The 19114-nt window shown below is 37.5% G+C and overlaps 1 protein-coding gene across 9 annotated transcripts in view; it reads right to left on the bottom strand.

Annotated features, from left to right (window-relative positions):
* The window catches only part of ERI1 (exoribonuclease 1), a 138129-nt gene that overhangs the window by 103344 nt on the left and 15671 nt on the right, over positions 1-19114 (bottom strand). For 4 of the 9 annotated variants that reach the window (XM_050801889.1, XM_050801886.1, XM_050801894.1 and 1 more), the window contains exons 5-6: positions 18735-18844; positions 16684-16798 (exon numbers count right to left, since the gene is read on the bottom strand). In XM_050801889.1, coding sequence (XP_050657846.1) covers positions 16684-16798; positions 18735-18844 — 225 coding nt within the window. Of the gene's footprint in view, positions 1-2780; positions 6830-7032; positions 12468-16683; positions 16799-18734; positions 18845-19114 lie in introns of those variants that run through there. The other 5 variants (XM_050801885.1, XM_050801893.1, XM_050801892.1 and 2 more) reach the window with 4 other exon arrangements.

The raw sequence follows: 19114 nt of genomic DNA, 5'->3' as shown, positions 1-19114 counted from the left end.
CCTTTGCTGTCAAGAATGTTCACAGCATCTTCAACTGGAATAGATTCCATGTCAATAAATCACTTTCTTTGCCTATCTCTAAGAAGTAATTCCTCAAGTTTTATCATGAGGTGGCAGCAATTCAGTCACATCTTCACTTCTAGTTCTCTTGGTATTTCCACCACATCAGCAGTGACTTCTTCCACTGAAGTCTTGGGCCCCTAAAAGTCATCCACGAGGACTAAAATCAGCTTCTTGCAAATTCCTGTTAAGGTTGTATCTTTACCTCCTCTCACAAATCACAAATGCTTGTAATGGCATTCAGAATGGTGAATCCTTTCCAGAAGGTTTTCAACTGACTTTGCCTAGATCCATCAGAAGAATCACTACCTATGCTAACCACAGCCTTATGAAACGTATTTATTAAATAATAAGACTTGAAAGCCAGAACTACTACTTGATCCATGGGTTGCGGAACGGGATATTGTTTGTAGGCATTAAAACCAACATTAATCTCCTTATACAACTCCATCAGAGCTCTTGGATGACCAGCTGCATTGTCAATGATCAGTCATCTTTTGAAAATTTTTTTTTTCCTGAGCACTAAGTCTCAACAGCAGGCTTCAAATATTAAGTAAACAATGTTGTAAACAGATGTGCTGTCACTCAGGCTTTGCCGTTCCCTTTATAGAGCACAGGCAGAGTAGATTTAGCATAAGGGCCCTAGGATTTTCAGAATGGTTAATGAACACTGGCTTCAACTTAAAGTCCCCAGCTACATTAGCTCCTAAAAAGAATCAGCCTGTCCTCTGAAGCTTTGAAGCCAAGCACTGACTTCTTTCCAGCTATCAAAGTCCTAGATGTTATCTTCTTCTAATAGGCTATTTCATCTACATTGAAAACCTGTTGTCTGGTGTGGCCACCTTCATCAATTATCTTAGCCAGATCTTCCAGATAACTTGCTATAACTTCTACATCAGCACTTGCTGCTTTACCTTGCACTTTTATTTTATGGAGACAGCTTCTTTCCTTAAATTTTATGAGCCAATCTCTGCTGGCTTCCAATTTTTCTTCTGCAGCTTCCTCACCTCCTTCAACCCTCACAGAATATGAGTTACAGTCTTGCTCTAGATTAGGCTTTGGCTTAAGGAAACGTTGCGGTTTGATGTTTTATCCAAACCACTAAAACTTTCTCCATATCAGCAGTAAGGCTGTTTTGCTTTCTTATCACTTGTGTGCTCACTGGAGCAGCACTTTTAATTTCCTTCAATAACTTTTCCTTTGGATTTACAACTTGGCCAATTTGGATCAAGAGGCATAGCTTTCAGCCCGTCTTAGCTTTTGACATGCCTTCCTCTCTAAGCTTAATCATTTCTAGTTTTTGATTTAAAGTGGAAGACATGTGACTCTTCCTTTCACTTGAACACTTACAGGCCACTGTAGGCTTATTAACTGGCCTAATTTCAATATTATGTCTCAGGGAATAGGTAGGTCTGGAGAGGGAGCCATGGGGAAAACACAGACATTTATCAATTAAGTTTGTTGTCTTATATGGGTGTGGTTTGTGGTGCCCCAAAACAACCATGATAGTAACATCAAAGGTCACTAATTACAAGTCACCCTAAGAGAGATAATAATAATCAAAAAGCTTGAAATATAGGGAGAATTACCAGAATGTAAGACACATGAAGTGAGCAATGCTGTTGGGAAAATGACACCAACAGACTTTCTCCACACAGGATTCACACAAACCTTCAGTATGTTAAAAAAAGAAAGAAAGAAAGAAAGAAAATAGTATCTGTAAAGTGCAATAAAGAGAAGTGCAATAAAAAGAAGCATGCCTTGTGGCTCCACAATGATTGAGCAGTAGTCATCCTAAAACAAATCTAATGAAACTTAACTTGAGAACATTCATTTGCAAGTAGAAAAGCAGATCTGGTTTAAAGCCTCAGGCATCAGCCCCTTACCCAAGTCTTGGTAAGGAATCCAGAAAAACAATTACTTCCACCTCTTAATCCATCCGTCAAGCTTAAGCCCTTTAGCCTGTGTCATTATAAACTCAAGACACTAACGTTTCTCATCTCAAGAACACTGGGGAAATTTTAAAGCAAAAATCCTTCTCCTTCTCCACTTATCCCCATCTCCAAAAAACCTCAGAGCTGGTTACATTAGAAGTTAAAAATACTTTATATTGCTTCAAAGAATGAACATCAAATTATCTCCTGATTTGCAGCATTTAGTAAAACCGCATTGAAAATGTCTAAACTGTAGCAGAAAGATGTTTATTCTACCTAGGACAACCTATCTGTTCCTGGAATATCAGGTTAAGCCAAAGTCTACGAGGGGAGGCAGCATACATAGCACAGGGGTAAAGAGCAGTGGCTCAAGTCAGACTGCCAGAGTCTACAACTCCCACAACTTAAACTTTGGCAAGTTAACCACTCTGGACCTAATTTTCCCATCTGTACACTGGAGAGAAGGCCTCTCCCCCTCACCAGATTCTTATTAAACAATGGGGTAAAGTACTTAACAGTGTCAATAAATGTTTGGTGCAAGTATCATTATTGCACCTTAACATTCAGCTCTAGACTCTCATGTTATCAGTCCCATTTCTTGTTTGTTGATGCAACTTACACATTGCATTCGATAAGAGAGGTAAGGGTAGGCAAACTTTCTCTGTAAAGGGCCAGACGGTATTTTTGGTCTTGCTGGCCAGATGGTACCACTGATGCAGCTATTCAACTCTGCCATTGTAGCACAAAAGTGGTCAGAGATGACATGAAAACAAATGAGAATGGTAGTTCTTTCCAAAACTTTATTCAGAGAAACTAAAATTTCGTGTAATTTTCATATTATACAAAATATTATTTTGAGCCATTAACAAATATAAAAACCATAGTTTGTAGGCCATACAAAAACAGGCAGCGGGCCAGATTTGGCCCAGGGGTGGCAGTTTGCTGACCCCTGCTCTAGATTAACAAATTTATTGGCTTTGGAAGCTCTGTGGGGCAGGGAGGCTTGAAATACAGGTTGGTGGTGCAGAAGAAAGAGGAAATTGCTAAGTATAACAGAAAAAAGATGTAAGGCTGTCCTTTATTTATCAACGCTGGATTCAACTATGTGCAAAACATTTTATCACATGTCGCTGGAATCAAAGGTGCAGAAGTCACAGTCTCTGGTCTCAAGGAGCTTATACTTCTCCATGGTAGCTTAGAAATGGAAAGTCTTCCTTCAGAGTACAATACATCCTTCCCAGACTTTTACAATGCACCTGTGTGCGCTCATCTGTGAGGCAGGTAGTTTCTCTGGCACCTCTACCTACAGCTGAGGCCAAACACGCATTATTATCTTGACCACCTGTGCTTCTTCCCCTCCCCCATAATCCTACTACCAGTTTTTCTCCTGGTCTCCAAATTATTGTTTTGTATTATTTTGGGGATAATACTTGGGGTGATATACTAAAAGTCAACTGGTCCCATCTTTTAAAAAATCACCATTTTAATTAGTCTTCAGAGATACCCTCTCTCTTTTAATAGGTAACATGCTTGTGACTCCTGTGTTTTTTTGTTTCAATCCAGGCAGAAACTTCTCCCTAGGAGGCAGGATAAACAGCTCTGTCTCAAGGCAACAAAGACACGTCACAAAAACATTTTTTTCAGAGCAAATGTTAAATACTTGATCCAAAAGAACACAAATAAAGACGAAATATAATGCTCTATTATATTTTTCAGTTGGTTATAAAGATCGTGGATTCGAAAAAAATCAGCAGAAATCCACTATGTCAATGTCAGAGCAAATGAAGCATAGAATAAAAATTAACATAGCTAATAATTAATAAATTCTAAATACTATTAATAAGTAACAATAATATACTAATATTGTTTTCGTGGGCATACCAGAAAGACATCCATCTCTTACGTGTTTCCTTGTACAAAATTGTACTATTTGTCTTTGAAAGACAACACAATAAAAGTCAGAGTAAAAAGCAGTACTCTCAATGTTTAGTATAATCTCATCAGCAAAATCCCAAATCAAATTGGAGGGGAAGACAGAGACTCAACAGAGGAATTAAAATGGGTTAAGACAGTAAAATCTATGGCTGAGCGCAGAGACTCACATCCGCAGGAGGACAAAGTGGGCAAATCACTTGAGGTCAGGAGTTCGAGACCAGCCTGACCAACGTGGTGAAACCCCCATCTCTACTAAAAAAACAAAAATTAAGCAGGTGTGGTAGCACGCGCCTGTAATCCCCGCTACTCAGGAGGCTGAGGCAAGAGGATCTCACCTGAGCCCAGGAGGCGGAGGTTGCAGTGAGCCAAGATCACACCACTGCACTCCAGCCTGGCAGACGAGCAAAAACTATCTCGAACAACAACAAAAAATAGGGTACTGAGAGCTTATAATGTTGAAGGTCTTAAAAAGAAATACAACATAAGCTTGTTGGTACTTGGCAAAACGGAAAATAGGCAAAGAAATTAGCAGATAGAGCTAAAACAAAACCAGAAACGTAGTATTTCCTTGTCATCATCAGATTTTCCAATTGCAGTTTCAGCTTTTCATGTGCGACTCTGGAAGTGCTGAGAGGCAATTAGAGTTCTGCTAGAGCATGGATTTGAATTCCACAGTAGGATGGCTATATGGAAAAAATCACCTAAAGAGTGTCTAGATCTCCTGCCATCTGTGATTTGCTATTTTCTACTCCTTTGCCCTGGCACAGTAAGGATTTGTAGGAAATTCTTTACGACATTCATTAATACTTTACAGTTTATCATACAGTGCTATCTGGGATTCACAAACATCTCAGCATATATCTGTCTTATCCTAAGAGTTAACTGTATAAACTTAAAGCACTTAGATTTCCTTATTTTACTATAATCTGTAACAGTTTATCTAGGAACACCACACACTCATGCCTTCTGTTATTTACACATTATTCTTTATGATACTGATTATATGACTACTGCTCAAAAGCAGAAATTTATTGGCTTAAGAAATCTACCGCCCTGGGTCAGGCGCGGTGGCTCACGCCTGTAATCCCAGCACTTTGGGAGGCCAAGGTGGGTGGATCACGAGGTCAGGGGTTCGAGACCAGCCTGACTAACATGGTGAAACCCCATCTCTACTAAAAATACAAAAATTAGCTGGGCGTGGTGGCGGGAGCCTGTTAATCCCAGCTACTCAGGAGGCTGAGGCAGGAGAATTGCTTGAACCCGGGAGGCGGAGGTTACAGTGAGCCGAGATCGCGCCACTGCACTCCAGCCTGGGCAAAAGAACGAGACTACATCTTAAAAAAAAAAGAAAAAGAAAAAGAAATCTACCGCCCTATGTAGGTAATTCCCACACCAAGCAAAACGTCTACTTTCCTGCTTTTCACCCTATATATCAGGTTTGGAAACCTTTGAGGAAATTCATTTGATTATAAAATATAAATCTTCAGAATAAAGTAGCATCACAATTTTTATTAAAAGGTAAAAGGCAGGAAGCAAGCAATGTCAATGAAATCAAGAAAAATTGTCCCCTGAAATCAAGAAAAATTCAATTCTGAAAATACATGGGTTTAGCCTCTAGATAAGAGTTCTACCCTATCAAGTCGAAATGCACATTTTTGTTTTTAGATTTAGTTAAGAATAACTCAACAGTTAGCAGCCACTTACTATGTAAAACCAGAAAAACAAGTATTTTATTGACTAACTTCACTGGTGGCCAATGAAGTTTTTTAATAACAAAAACATAATATGTGGTAGAAAGTATTGACTTTATTAACCTGACTTATGATATTGAATACAAAGTAAAATTAGGTGGTGACCCTTAATTTTCAGTCTATTTCAAAGCATGGTCCCTCAGATTGAAGAATTAAGGCATATATATGTCAAAAAAGGAAGGAGAATCAAACAACCAAATCCAAAAAGACGCCAGTGATTTATGTATTATGAAGTTTGAGCTATAGCCCTTATGATAGTCCTTTCAGTATTTTCTTCCAAGTTCTCATTAATTCCTTCAGTAACTGAATTTTTAACCAGATCCTATAATCGATCACAATTCTTCCAATTATGAGTTGAAAAGAAACACAGGCAAATATGTATACCAAGTACCTTATGAAATTCATCACATACATGGTGAACTTCATATATAAACTCTGAAAAATCAAAAGGACTATGCTATTCTTGAAATCCAAAGGCTAGATAAGACCTACCTTCCAATCACTTCTGCATTTTAAGATATGGTTTCATCTAGTGATGTTAATAAAGAAATACATTACATATTTTAACACCAGTATGATATGACATTCAAGAGAACAGCCAATGAGATTTTGCATTTTAAAACCAAAGAAAATATAGTGAACACCTTAAATTATAAAAGTCAGTTCTAAGCAGGAACTGTTACTGTGTAACGAATACTGCTCATATCAAAAGTGCTGGTGACAAAGAATTCAGTACGCCTTCCTGCAAAATCTGTTCACATACATCTATCTATCTCTATCACCTGTAATAAGATCTTAAATGTTTTAAGGTGCTTAAAGTTTGCACTATAGGACTAATTCAATGAGATTCATCTGCTACCTCTTCATAGCAACTTCAATTGGAATGATCCACACACAAAACTGCTGTTACTTTCTAAAATGTGGCATTTGTGGCGGTGGAGTGCCCTCTATTGGTAAGGAAGAGGACACACTCATTAGCTGTCCTGCATGTATTTTCTCGTTGATTCGGAGTTCACACCCATCCTGAAGCATTCGAACCGCTATTCGGGCGATATTCTTAGAGTCATCAAGACCACAGTGAGGCCGCCCATCATAATCCATTCCTAATTTTTCAAGCATTATTGTCAGTTTGGTTTGGCTTCTAGGAACCTGAAAAATAAACAGCTTAGTAAATAATTCTTTGGTGTTCTAAACTGTAATATAAGCCACAGTTAAGCTGAAAAATAGGAACTGAAAATTAGCACAAATAGCTAAATAAAGCTAGGCAAAGGGCAATACCCCCAGTCAAATAAGGCAAATAAAAAGCTCAGGCCTGGGCCGGACGCGGTGACTCACGCCTGTAATCCCAGCACTTTGGGAGGCCGAGACGGGCGGATCACGAGGTCAGGAGATCGAGACCATCCTGGCTAACACGGTGAAACCCTGTCTCTACTAAAAAATACAAAAAACTAGCTGGGCGAGGTGGCGGGCGCCTGTAGTCCCAGCTACTCGGGAGGCTGAGGCAGGAGAATGGCGTGAACCCGGGAGGCGGAGCTTGCAGTGAGCTGAGATCCGGCCACCGCACTCCAGCCTGGGTGACAGAGCGAGACTCCGTCTCCAAAAAAAAAAAAAAAAAAAAAAAAAAAAAAAGCTCAGGCCTGGCAATGTGGCTCAAAGCCTGTAATCTCAGCACTTTGGGAGGCCAAGGCGGGCAGATCACTTGAGGTCAGGAGTTTGAGACCAGCCTGGCCAACATGGTGAAACCCCATCTCTTCTAAAAATACAAAAAAATTAGCTGGGCGAGATGGTGCACATCTGTAATCCCAGCTACTCTGGAGGCTGAGGCAGGAGAATTGCCTGAACCTGGGAGGCGGAGGCTGCAGTGAGCTCAGATCAAGCCATTGCACTCCAGCCTGAACAACAGAGAGAGACTCCATCGGGGAAAATAAAAGAAAAAAAAAAATCCTCAAATTTTCAGAGTTCTAAAATATGATCTTAGAGTTTTAGCTGAAAATACAGACCAAATCCTCAGACATCTGAAACCTCTGCAGTTTTAAAATTTAAAAATAATTTATTAAAGGGAATGTATTGTTCAGGACATGTAAGTTGAATCTACCTTTTTAAACCAAATTAGTTATTTTACATGGTATTTTTCTATCATGTTTTACTTGACTGATTTCTTAGATAAAAAGACTAGCCTTTTGGGATGGCTAAAGATAATGAAGATTAAGAATGAAAGATGATGTCGTGTGATGTTTTTCAAGTTATTTAAAACCTGTTCCTTGATAAACTAAAAAAAAAAAAAAAAAAAAAAACACCTCACACTCCCCAAATTCCAATATGCACCTCCACTTTTAAGAATTATTGGCTGGGTGTGGTAGCTCAAGCCTGTATTCCCAGCACTTTGGGAGGCCAAGGAAGGTGGATCACCTGAGGTCAGGAGTTCGAGACCAGCCTGGTCAACACGGTGAAACCCCATCTCTACTAAGAATATAAAAATTATCTGGGTATGGTGGTGTGCACCTGTAATCCCAGCTACTCAAGAGGCTGAGGCAGAAGAATCCCTTGAACCCGGGAGGCAGAGGTTACAGTGAGCTGAAATCACTCCACTGCACTCCAGCCTGGGCATCAGAGTGAGGTTCCATCTCAAAAAAAAAAAAAAAAAAATTGTTATATTTTCTTCATATTTCTATCAAGATTTGTTAGGTTTTACATTCCATAGTTTGCACAGCTATTTTGCCTATGCATCATGGATCTCAGCTTCTTCATCCATAAAATGGGACTAACGGTTCTACTATTTACTCATAGGGTTACTGGGATAATCACAAAGCAAATCATGTAAAATATCCATAATTATCTTAAGCTGTTATACTGCAATATATCTTGTACCTTCCACTAATTATCACTTGGAAAATGCACTTCTAAAAATAACTTTTCCAAAATACTGGATAACTTAGATGGAAGTGACAAATTACTGGAAATACACAACTTACCAATAATTGAATTACAAAGAAACAGAAAATCTGAATAGACCTATACCTAGGAAGGAGACTGAATCAATAACTGAAAACCTCTAACAAAGAAAAGCTCTGAACCAGATTACTTCACTGCTGAATTCTAGCAAATATTTAAAGAATTAGAACAAAGCCTCCTCAAACTACCACAAAAAGATTGAAGAAGAAATACTTCCCAACTCATTCCATTAAGGTCAGCATCACGCTGATACAAAAGCCTGACAAAGACCTCATGAGGAAAGAAAATTACAGATCAGTATCCCCTATGAATATCATGACGCAATAATCCTTGACAAAATATAAGCAAACCTAAAGCAGCAACATATTAAAATAATTATGTGCCATGACCAAGTCGGATTTTATCCTGAAATGCAAGGATGGCTCAACATTTAAAAAACAATGTTAACACAACCATTAACAGAAGGAAGGAGTATAGTAATTGAAAGAGAGTGGTGTTAGCATTAAGATAGACATATAAACTAATAAAACAGAATAGAGTCTAGAAATAAACCTTCACAAATACACTGAATCAATGGGGAAAACAACGGCCTTTTAACAAATAGTGTTGGGAAAACTGAATATCTATGTGCAAAAGAATGAAGTTGGACCCTTATCTTACACCATATACCAAAATTAACTAAAATTGATGGAAGACCTAAATGTAAGACATACAATTATAAAACTCTTAGAAGAAAACCTATGGAAAAGGCTTTATGACAATGGATTGTATAATAATTTCCTGGATGTCACCAAAACACAGGCAACAAAAGAAAAAATAAAGTGGACTTCATCAACATTAAAAACCTTATTACTAAAGACATTATCAGTAGAGTGAAATGGCAACCCATGGAACAGAAGATACATTTGCAAGAATATATCTGATAAGGAATTAATATCCCAAATAAAGAACTCCTACAACTCAAAACATCATGATATCTCACATTTAGTAAATGAGGAAAGAACCTGAATAGACATTTCTCCAAACATGATATGCCAATGGCTAATAATCACATGAAAAGATGCTCAACGTCACTATTAGGGAAATACAAATCAAAACCAAAATGAGATACCACTTCACACCTATTAGAATGGCCATAAACAAACACATACACACACACACACACACACACCAGAAAATAACAAGCATTGACAGGGATATGGAGAATGTAGTACTTTGTGCATTGCTGGTGGGAATGTAAAATGGTACAGCCACTGTGGGAAACAATGTGGAGATTCCTCGAAAAAATTAAACATAGGATGAGCACATGATTCAGCTTCTGGTTATACAGGAAAAAGAATGATATTTGTACACCCATGTTCATAACAGCACTAGTCATGATTGCCAAAACACGGAAGTAACTTAAATGTCCATCAAACGATCAATGGATTTTTTTTTTTTTAATGTGGTACAGGTTACGTATTCCTCATCTGAAATGCTTGGGACCAGAAGTGCTTTGGATTTGAAATGTTTTGGATTTTGAAATATTAAATGTTTACATCGCACCACTTTTGCATCCCTCATCTGAAAATCCAAAAATCCAAAACCTGAAATGCTACAATGAGAACTTCCTTTGAGTACAATGTCAGTGCTCAAAAAGTTTCAGATTTTGGAGCATTTCAGATATTGAATTTTGGGATTAGGGATACTCAGCCCATAAATACATACAATGAATTCTTATTCTGCCTCAGAAAGGTAGAATTCTGACACGATACAACATGAACTTTAAAGACATTATGCTCAGTGAAATATGCCAGTCACAACAGATCAAACACTGTATGCTTCTACTTATAAGAGGTATATAGATAAGCCAAACTGAGAGAGACAGAAAGAATGATGATTGCCAGGAGTTGGCGGGAAGGGGAAGTTCAATAGGCACAGAGTTTCAGTTTCAGAATATGAGAGTTCTGGAGAACGATGTGGTGACGGTCGTGCAATGTGAATGTACTTAATGCCACTGAACTGTTGTGCACTTAACAATGATTGGGAGTATTTTTAAGTGAACAGCAAGTGTTATACAGGGTGAACATCCCTAATCCCAAAAACCCAAAATCTGAAATGCTCCAAAATCGGAAACTTTTTCAGCGCCAACGTAACATCACAAGTGCAAGATTCCACACCTCATGTGATGGTTCCCAGTCAAAACACAGGTACATGACGCACAATTAATTTGTGTGTGACTAAGAAAACGATTGCTTATTGGCAGCATCAGGAATGATACCAAACAACCAGACTGTCCGTATCAGTGGCTGAGACAGTGACAATTTTGCTTTCTAATGGTTCAATGTACATACAGTGTTTCATCCACAAAGTTGTATGAAACTTAATTTCAGGCTATGAGGTATATACGAAACAAAAATGAATTTCATATTTAGACTTGGGTCCTATCTCCAAGATATCTCATTATGTATATGCAAATATTCCATAATCTAAAAAAAAAAACAAATCTGAAACATTTCCTCTGGTCCCAATAATTTCCAATTAGGGATACTCATTATACACAATACTTCAACCTGTATTATGTATATTTTACCATCAAAAAAAAAAAAAAGATTAAAATGAAAAGTCCTAGATAATGCCTGAAAAAGAGTTACTAACTTTATTAAACAAAGGCCAGTCACTTCATCATGTTTTTAAAAATGATGTGAAAATCTGGACAAAGAACAAATCAACCTCTTACTTCCTCTGGCTTAGCAAGGAAAAGTTCTCCATCAGGTGTCTGAGTTGAAAGGTGAACAATAGGAAAACAAAAAGGCCAGATTTTGCTGAGCAGTTTGAAGAAGGGCTGCAAAACGTAGCCTCCTTATAGACATTTTTCATCACATGAACCAGCTGAACAAGTCCCTATCAGAAGCTGGAGAAAATGTTTGACTTCAGGTGACAAGATTCTTGCATTTCAAAGGTAATGGAGTATGTCTTTGGAAATAATCATGTTATAACAGAAAACCTTAAAATGTCCACCTTTTGCTTGGGTTTGGTATCAACTGAGGGAAGCTATTTGAAAGTCTCAAGTCTAACTGAGTACAATCTGGAAAAACTGTAGGAGAAAATTAAGTATTTTTCCTCCCTTTCAACACCAGAGTATGATGAGGTAAGGGATCCTTTCTCTCAATCTCTGTTCAGCCTGAGAATCCGACTTTAAGAAAAGAGCTTTATAGGTACAATCTGACTGTACACCGGAGATGAGACTTTATGCTCTGCCCCTAGAAAAGTTGTGGATTTCTGCAAACATAGTATCCTGTCATTCATTTGAAAGCAGTAACATTTCACTGTAGTTTCAACTTTCTACATGTGTAAGCAGGGTTTTTTGTGTTTAACACGCATGAAGAGCAAAGGCAGAAATTGTCTAATTTCCAAAGAAAATGAATTCATGTGAGCTTATCTTAAATTCAACCCAGAATTAAGTATTTGTAAAGGGAGGGAAAAAAACAGATTTTACAGGAAGGAGGTATATTTCATCCTTTCCTTTTACTTCAACAACAGCATTTTAATGCGTATACATAGGCCTATAAAGACATAAAGAAGGCTGGGCGTGGTGGCTCATGCCTGTAATCCTAGCACTTCAGGAGGCCGAGGGGGGCGAAGTCAGGAGTTCAAAACCAGCCCAGCCAACATAGTGAAACCCAGTCTCTACTAAAAATACAAAAAAATTAGCCAGACATGGTGGCAGTCACCTGTAATCTCAGCTACTTGAGAGGCTGAGGCAGGAGAATTGCTTGAACCCAGGAGGCGGAGGTTGCAGTGAACTGAGATCACACCACTGCACTCCAGTCTGGATGACAGAGTGATACTCCATCTCAAAAAAAATAAAGAAAGAAAGAAACAGCTGTAAAATTTGGAAACGCTAAGCCCACATTTGCACCTGATATGCCAGGCACAAAGAAAGTTTGGGTTTTCCCTCCAAAATCTTGTATAAAAATGTGTCTTAGACCATATTTTCATTCATATTACTTCAGCCTACTTTTAGAAAAACCAAGTCCCATTTTAGCCTAAGCCAATTATTTTACAGAAATAATTGTGAAATTATTACAGTTACTACCTTTTAAATTTATGAAAGAGATTAAGCTCCAAGTTTAATTACCCATTTCCACCCTTTGCCCCCAAGAAAGGTTGGATAAAATGTCATTCTTGGCTGGGCGCGATGGCTCACGCCTGTAATCCCAGCACTTTGGGTGGCCAAGGGGGGCGGATCACAATGTTGGGACTTCAACACCAGCCTGGCCAATATGATGAAACTACATCTCTACTAAAAAACACAAAAAAATCAGCCAGGCGTGGTGGTGCACGCCTGTAATCGCAGCTACTCGGGAGGCTGAGGCAGGAGAACTGCTTGAACCCAGGAGGCGGAGGTTGCAGTGAGCTGAGATCGCACCACTGCACTCCAGCCTGGGTGACAGAGTAAGACTCTGTCTCAAAAAAATTTTTAAAAAAAGGTCATTTTTATTTTTAAAAAAACAAAAATGTTTTGAGACATACCATATAATATACCTTATTAGCATTATAGACAACAGAAACTTGTGACGGAGAGTTTTATTTAAGTCTTAGATAAGATTAAAAAAAAAAAAAGGAAACGTAAGTTTCTACTTATACAACTAATTGCATTATAGTTACCTATTATGAAGAGGGGAAAACCACACACAAAAAAAGAGTAGGCTAACAAACTGGCCAAAATAAACAGGTCCACAAAGAGAAACCACTGTTTACTCAAAAAAGCAGGGAGCATTTTATTGCCTTATAATATCTACAACTTTCTGATTACACTAATATACTGTGAGCTGTAGATTTATGCATACCTGACTGAAAATTATTTTAAGGTTTATTAATTCTTAATAATAAAAATTATTCCATCTGGGACTTGTAGCAAAAAAAGAACCTAAAGGGGATCGAGCTTCTCAAATGGAGTATAAATTGACATGAAATACAGAAGACAGCGATATCTCTGAAACCACATTCCAGGATACGATTACAAAATCCAGATAAGGCGAAACATAACACGATAAATGACTCAGTTTCTTTAAAGAATAAAATAAAATTGCTAGGGAAGAAAAAGAAGAGATTAAAAAAACTAAAGAGACATATTAAGATATCACACATATCAATGACTAAAAAACTTAAGAGACATGTTAACCAACTACAAATCTGTGAAGCTTATTCTGATCTGATTCAACACACAAAAGGTAAAAGAAAATATTTATGCCTATTTGATGAAGGAATTACTGCTAATTTTTTAAGATGTGACAATGGTATGGTAGCTGTGTTTCTAAGAAAATGACCCTTAGCTTTTGGAGCTTTGTAATGAAATTTTTACAGACAACATCATATCTAACTTCTGCTTCAAAATAATAAGGAAGAGGAAAGTGGGTGGGGATACACATGAAACAAGACTGACCATGAGTTTGTAATTGTTGAACCTGGGTCATGAGGACTCATTATACCTATTTCTGTATGTCTGAAATTTTCCAGAACACAATTTTTTAAAAAATTCACAAAATGAGTTCAAAAAAAAAAAAAAAAAAAAAAGATCCACAAAAGGCCAGGTGCGGTGGCTCACGCCTATAATCCCAGCACTTTGGGAGGCCAAGGCAGGCAGCTCGAGACCAGCCTGGCCAACATGGTGAAACCCCGTCTCTACTGAAAATACAAAATTAGCCAGGTGTGGGGACGGGCGCCTGTAGTCCCAGCTACTCGGGAAGCTGAGACAGGAGAACTGCTTGAACCTGGGAGACAGAGGTTGCAGTGAGCCAAGATAGCGCTACTCCACTCTAACCTGGGCAACAAAATGAGACTCCATCTCAAAGACAAATAAACAAAAAATGCACATAAAAAAGTTATCAAATATAACTAAAGGACTAGCATCCAAAGTAAAAATCTATAAACCAGTAAAAAACACCAGTGACGAAAGAATAGACTACCATTTTTTTTTAAATGGTCAGAAATTTAAACAAGGGGTTTACAAAAACGCAATCCAGATAGGTAATACCTCAATGAGATGGTATCACACACCCACCAAATTTAAAAAACATTTAAAATGTCTGATAATATCAATGCTGGCAAAAACTTACAGCAACTATAAACTCACAGTGCTGATAAGAGTACAAACTGGTAGGCCGGGCGCGGTGGCTCAAGCCTGTAATCCCAGCACTTTGGGAGGCCGAGGCGGGTGGATCACGAGGTCAGGAGATTGAGACTATCCTGGCTAACATGGTGAAACCCCGTCTCTACTAAAAATACAAAAAACTAGCCTGGCGTGGTGGCGGGCGCCTGTAGTCTCAGCTACTTGGGAGGCTGAGGCCGGAGAATGGCGTGAACCCGGGAGGCGGAGCTTGCAGTGAGCCGAGATCACGCCACTGCACTCCAGCCTGGGAGACACAGCGAGACTCCGTCTTAAAAAAAAAAAAAAAAAAAAAAAAAAAGAGTGCAAACTGGTACAACTCCATTGGAAAACTATTTTTGCATTATCTAGTAATGTCAATGATGTACGTATCCCATGACCCAGCAACAGGACTCCTAGGTTTATATCCCAGAAAAATCAGTGCACAAAGACACCAGGGGATGTGCCGAAGAATGCTTATAACAGTATCTTCATAGAAGCCCCAAATAAAAACCACCCAAATGGCCAAAGTAGAACAGATAAACAAATCTGGTATAATCACACAATGGAAATAATAGCAATAAAGTGAATGAACTGTAGTGACATACATGATGTGGATGGATTTCAAGCATAATATTGAGAAAAATAAATAAATAAATAATATAGCCAGTATAACACTAATTATATCGTGCTCAAAGCCAGACAAAACTATATAGTATAAGGATATACATTTAAATATTAAAGCTATAAGGAATGATAAGAAAATGATTACCATGAAAGGATGAATTAGGGTTAACTCCATGAGGAAGGAAGGGAGTTAAGTGGGTGGAAGTTACAAGGGTATTTGCTTTATAACAATCTGCAAAACTCTACTTTCTGCATGCATACTTCTCAGTTTTAAAAGACTGTTAAAACAGAAGAGTCTGTAAGGAAAAGCACCTTTTCTCATGAAACTACTTTAGAACATCCTTCTCCAAAATGAAACCGTAAGGGAGAAAAATGACAACATAGGATCTAAAGAATGAAGGAGAATCAAAGGAAATCCCCTAAGATGATTTTAAAAGAAGCCTGAAGAACTAATAGTTCAGATTAGAACAGGATTAAAGGCTCCAGGAAGACAGTCTGCAAAGGAAAAAAAGAGGAAAAAAGAAAATCTGACAGACTACGTGAGTGTTTTCAGCCACAAGCAGTGACCTACAGTTTGAATGGAGAGTAAGAGGATAAGTAAACAACGCCAGAAGTAAATTATTACACCTAGAGGAAAGTTGTGAACACTGACTGCTCTGACTGAAAGGTAATAGAGCTACAGTAGGAAGATGCAGGAAGGGAAGGACATGCAGGAGTGGTAGCTTAGTCAAGCTCAATCTTCATCTTTCATTGCAGGAATTCAATAGGTCACAAACGGAAAAGTCAAGAAGTAGTATAAGCATGAAACTTAGAAATACAAAGGTAAATATCTGGGGGACAAAAAAAAAAAAAAAAAGAGCTTTACAGAACTTGAAAGTGTTTGCCTCAGAACAGGAACCAGTTCTGGTGAAGGCTATGGCCGAATACTGACATTCATTGTAAGTCTTGCAATAATATTTTAAACATTTACACCACACACACATATTAACTTTGATAAATGTAAAGTAAAATTAAAATCCAGTGGGGAGCATTTGCTCCACAAACGATCCACATACTGACTGCCCCTACAGTTTCAAACTTGTCAGGTATATATAGTTAACCTATTTAAATAAAGTTAACAGGCTGAATGAGAAAAATGCTTATCTAATTTGAACATAATTTGGAATCTGAAGAGTAAGAACTAATTATATAGCCTTTTTCCATGAAAAACACCTGGAAAATTACAACTTAACGTACATGCAAAATTTAACAAATTTATGAAGAACCATATAATTATTAAATATAGAAATTTTACCTTGTAAAAGTTTCCATATGACTTCCGAATATTGATCCACTTTTTAGCAAAAGGAGGGTATTTGAGCCTGCTGAGTTGGCACTGAATGTTCAAGAATTTACTCATATCCCAAGAACTATAAATCAAAAAAAAGACAAAAAATTGATGAAATAAATGGTATACTATTCTTACAAATGAGTATTTTAAATCTTTTACTGATGTCAACTTTCTCATATTCACACGTAATATTAACCTGACAAAATTAACCTTGCTTCCTACAAAATACTAATTCAAAATAAAGCTTTAAAAAACAAAGAAGTCGGATATATTAAATTCTGCTCACAAACTAATTCCTATTAGGCTCATCTTGATTGTTTTTATGGTTCTGGGCAGGCTTCTATCTTGCTGAGTATTATGCTAAGCTTACTTTTAATGCCAGACTTAGCAAAGTAAGTTGACAGTGTGCTTTGAAACAATACCAAAAACAAAAAAATGGAAGAGACAAAAGTAGCTGGTATCAAACGGTTAAAACACAATTTTTTCTGCTACAACATGTTTCTATAACACTAACCAATTTATTGTAGTTAAGGACAATACTGATTGTGTAATACGGAAATTATGTTGGTTCACATGTGGTTGTTCTTAAGCAAGGAGAGTCAGAATAATAGCAGTGGAAATTATAAACTTCAGCAGGAAATAAAAAAAGCCCTCAATTCAACTGCTATACTGGGAACAGGACATAATCCTTTGCATTTTCTTATAATAATGTCGACTATATTATAAGAAAATTAAAAACAAGTTTATGTCCCCAGGATACTAGTGCTTCTGTGCAATTTTAATATACTTTGACGCAACCTTACCTTCCCTTAGTTGCTTGCCTGGGCTGTGTCCAAATTATTTATGGAGACTCCAATGATTGGTTTTTGTTAGTGCTCTAGTTACAAAATTGCATAGGTTTTGAGTGATCTGTCCCAGAAAATGACACCTTAACAGAACTGCATATACTATATTATGGCAGAAACACCTGTATACTTTAGCAGAGCACTGCTCATTCATGTTTAAAATCAGTAATAGATTTCTAAAGGGGTCCATAAACATTTTTCCAAACTTAACAGTTATGATGTGATTAAATTCAATGCTCTTCTCCTATCATATGTGAGGATCTCTAAACTCTCTATGTTGGTGACATCTCAAGGATAGAGGATAATCTGTACAGTTTGAAACAAATTGTTTAGGACGTTCTTTTCAACCTTAATGGCCTTAAGGTACAGGAGTTGCCCTGGCACAATGTCTGTCATCTATGTTTTAATTTTTCTAATCTTCCCATTTAACTTTTCATTTAACAAATGCTTTTTGGGCATACACTTTAAGCTCACCACTAAGGTAAGCATTATGGAAGATTATCAGGCAGCAAAAGTCCTTCTCTGAAAGAATTTTAAATTTCCTTGCAAAAGTAAGTCTGATGTATGTACATAGATTACGTATCAGAATATATGGTCAGATGTCAACATGAATGGTACATATCATAAAAGTTATAAGGTTTCAAGGAAAAAAGATCAATGGGGTTGTCAGGGTAAAACACAAGATGGGCTTTGAAAAATGATAAAGAAGTTGTCGAGAAGAGACTCTCCCAGTAGAGAGGGAAGCATACGTAAGTACACAGAGAAAGGATAAACCATGTGAATTCCTGGGCCAGTCTGACTGAAGAGGATTAATGGCAGGTGAATTAGATTAAACGGGTAGGGTGGGATGTGATGAAAGGGCCTTCAACGCCAAGCTCAAGAGTCTGGACTTTTTTGAGCAAGGAAGTGTCATGATAAAAACAGAGTTGTAGGAAAGTCTTTTTAGCTTTACATATTGATCTTTCTGTAGTGTTCTAGTCCTGGATTGAACTGTGACCACTGCTTTCCTCCTCTCTTTCATCCTTAGGTGAAAGGAAAAACACTATCCCCTGTGGGGTGAGACTCTAGGGTCTTCAATAATAGTTTGTGGTTATTCTAAAAGTTAAATAAATTAGGGTATCTTTAATCTTTAAAAAGTAGATACAAAAAATAATCTTCCTAAATACTTACCCATCTGTTAAAATTGAATATTTATACTTTGTTCCTAATTCCTTCAATTTCATCCAGTCAATTACTTTTTTTAGTACCTGAGGGAAGGTATCAGCTCTGTCTACCTGATCCTGAGGATATAAAAGTAAAATATACAAAAATCAGGGCTGTAGCTTCACGTAGTCCTACAAAATACCCAGACCTAAGTTGGAGGGAAAGAAACAGTATGAGAAAGGCTGATGCTTTAAATTCATGATTTCCTTGGCTTAGCTCCACCTAAAGTTTCATTTTTAAGAAATTTAAAAAATTTCATAACCAAGTACCAGGGACGACTTTCAACTGAAATGTATAATCCTCCCAAAATTAAGATTTAAGATCATCCCCAGTCGTTGGTTCTCTTT

The sequence above is a fragment of the Macaca thibetana genome, chromosome 8, assembly GCF_024542745.1.
Source record: "Macaca thibetana thibetana isolate TM-01 chromosome 8, ASM2454274v1, whole genome shotgun sequence".
NCBI lineage: Eukaryota > Metazoa > Chordata > Mammalia > Primates > Cercopithecidae > Macaca > Macaca thibetana.
Note: the sequence above shows the minus strand (reverse complement) of the source record. Positions and strands in the feature narration are given on the sequence as shown.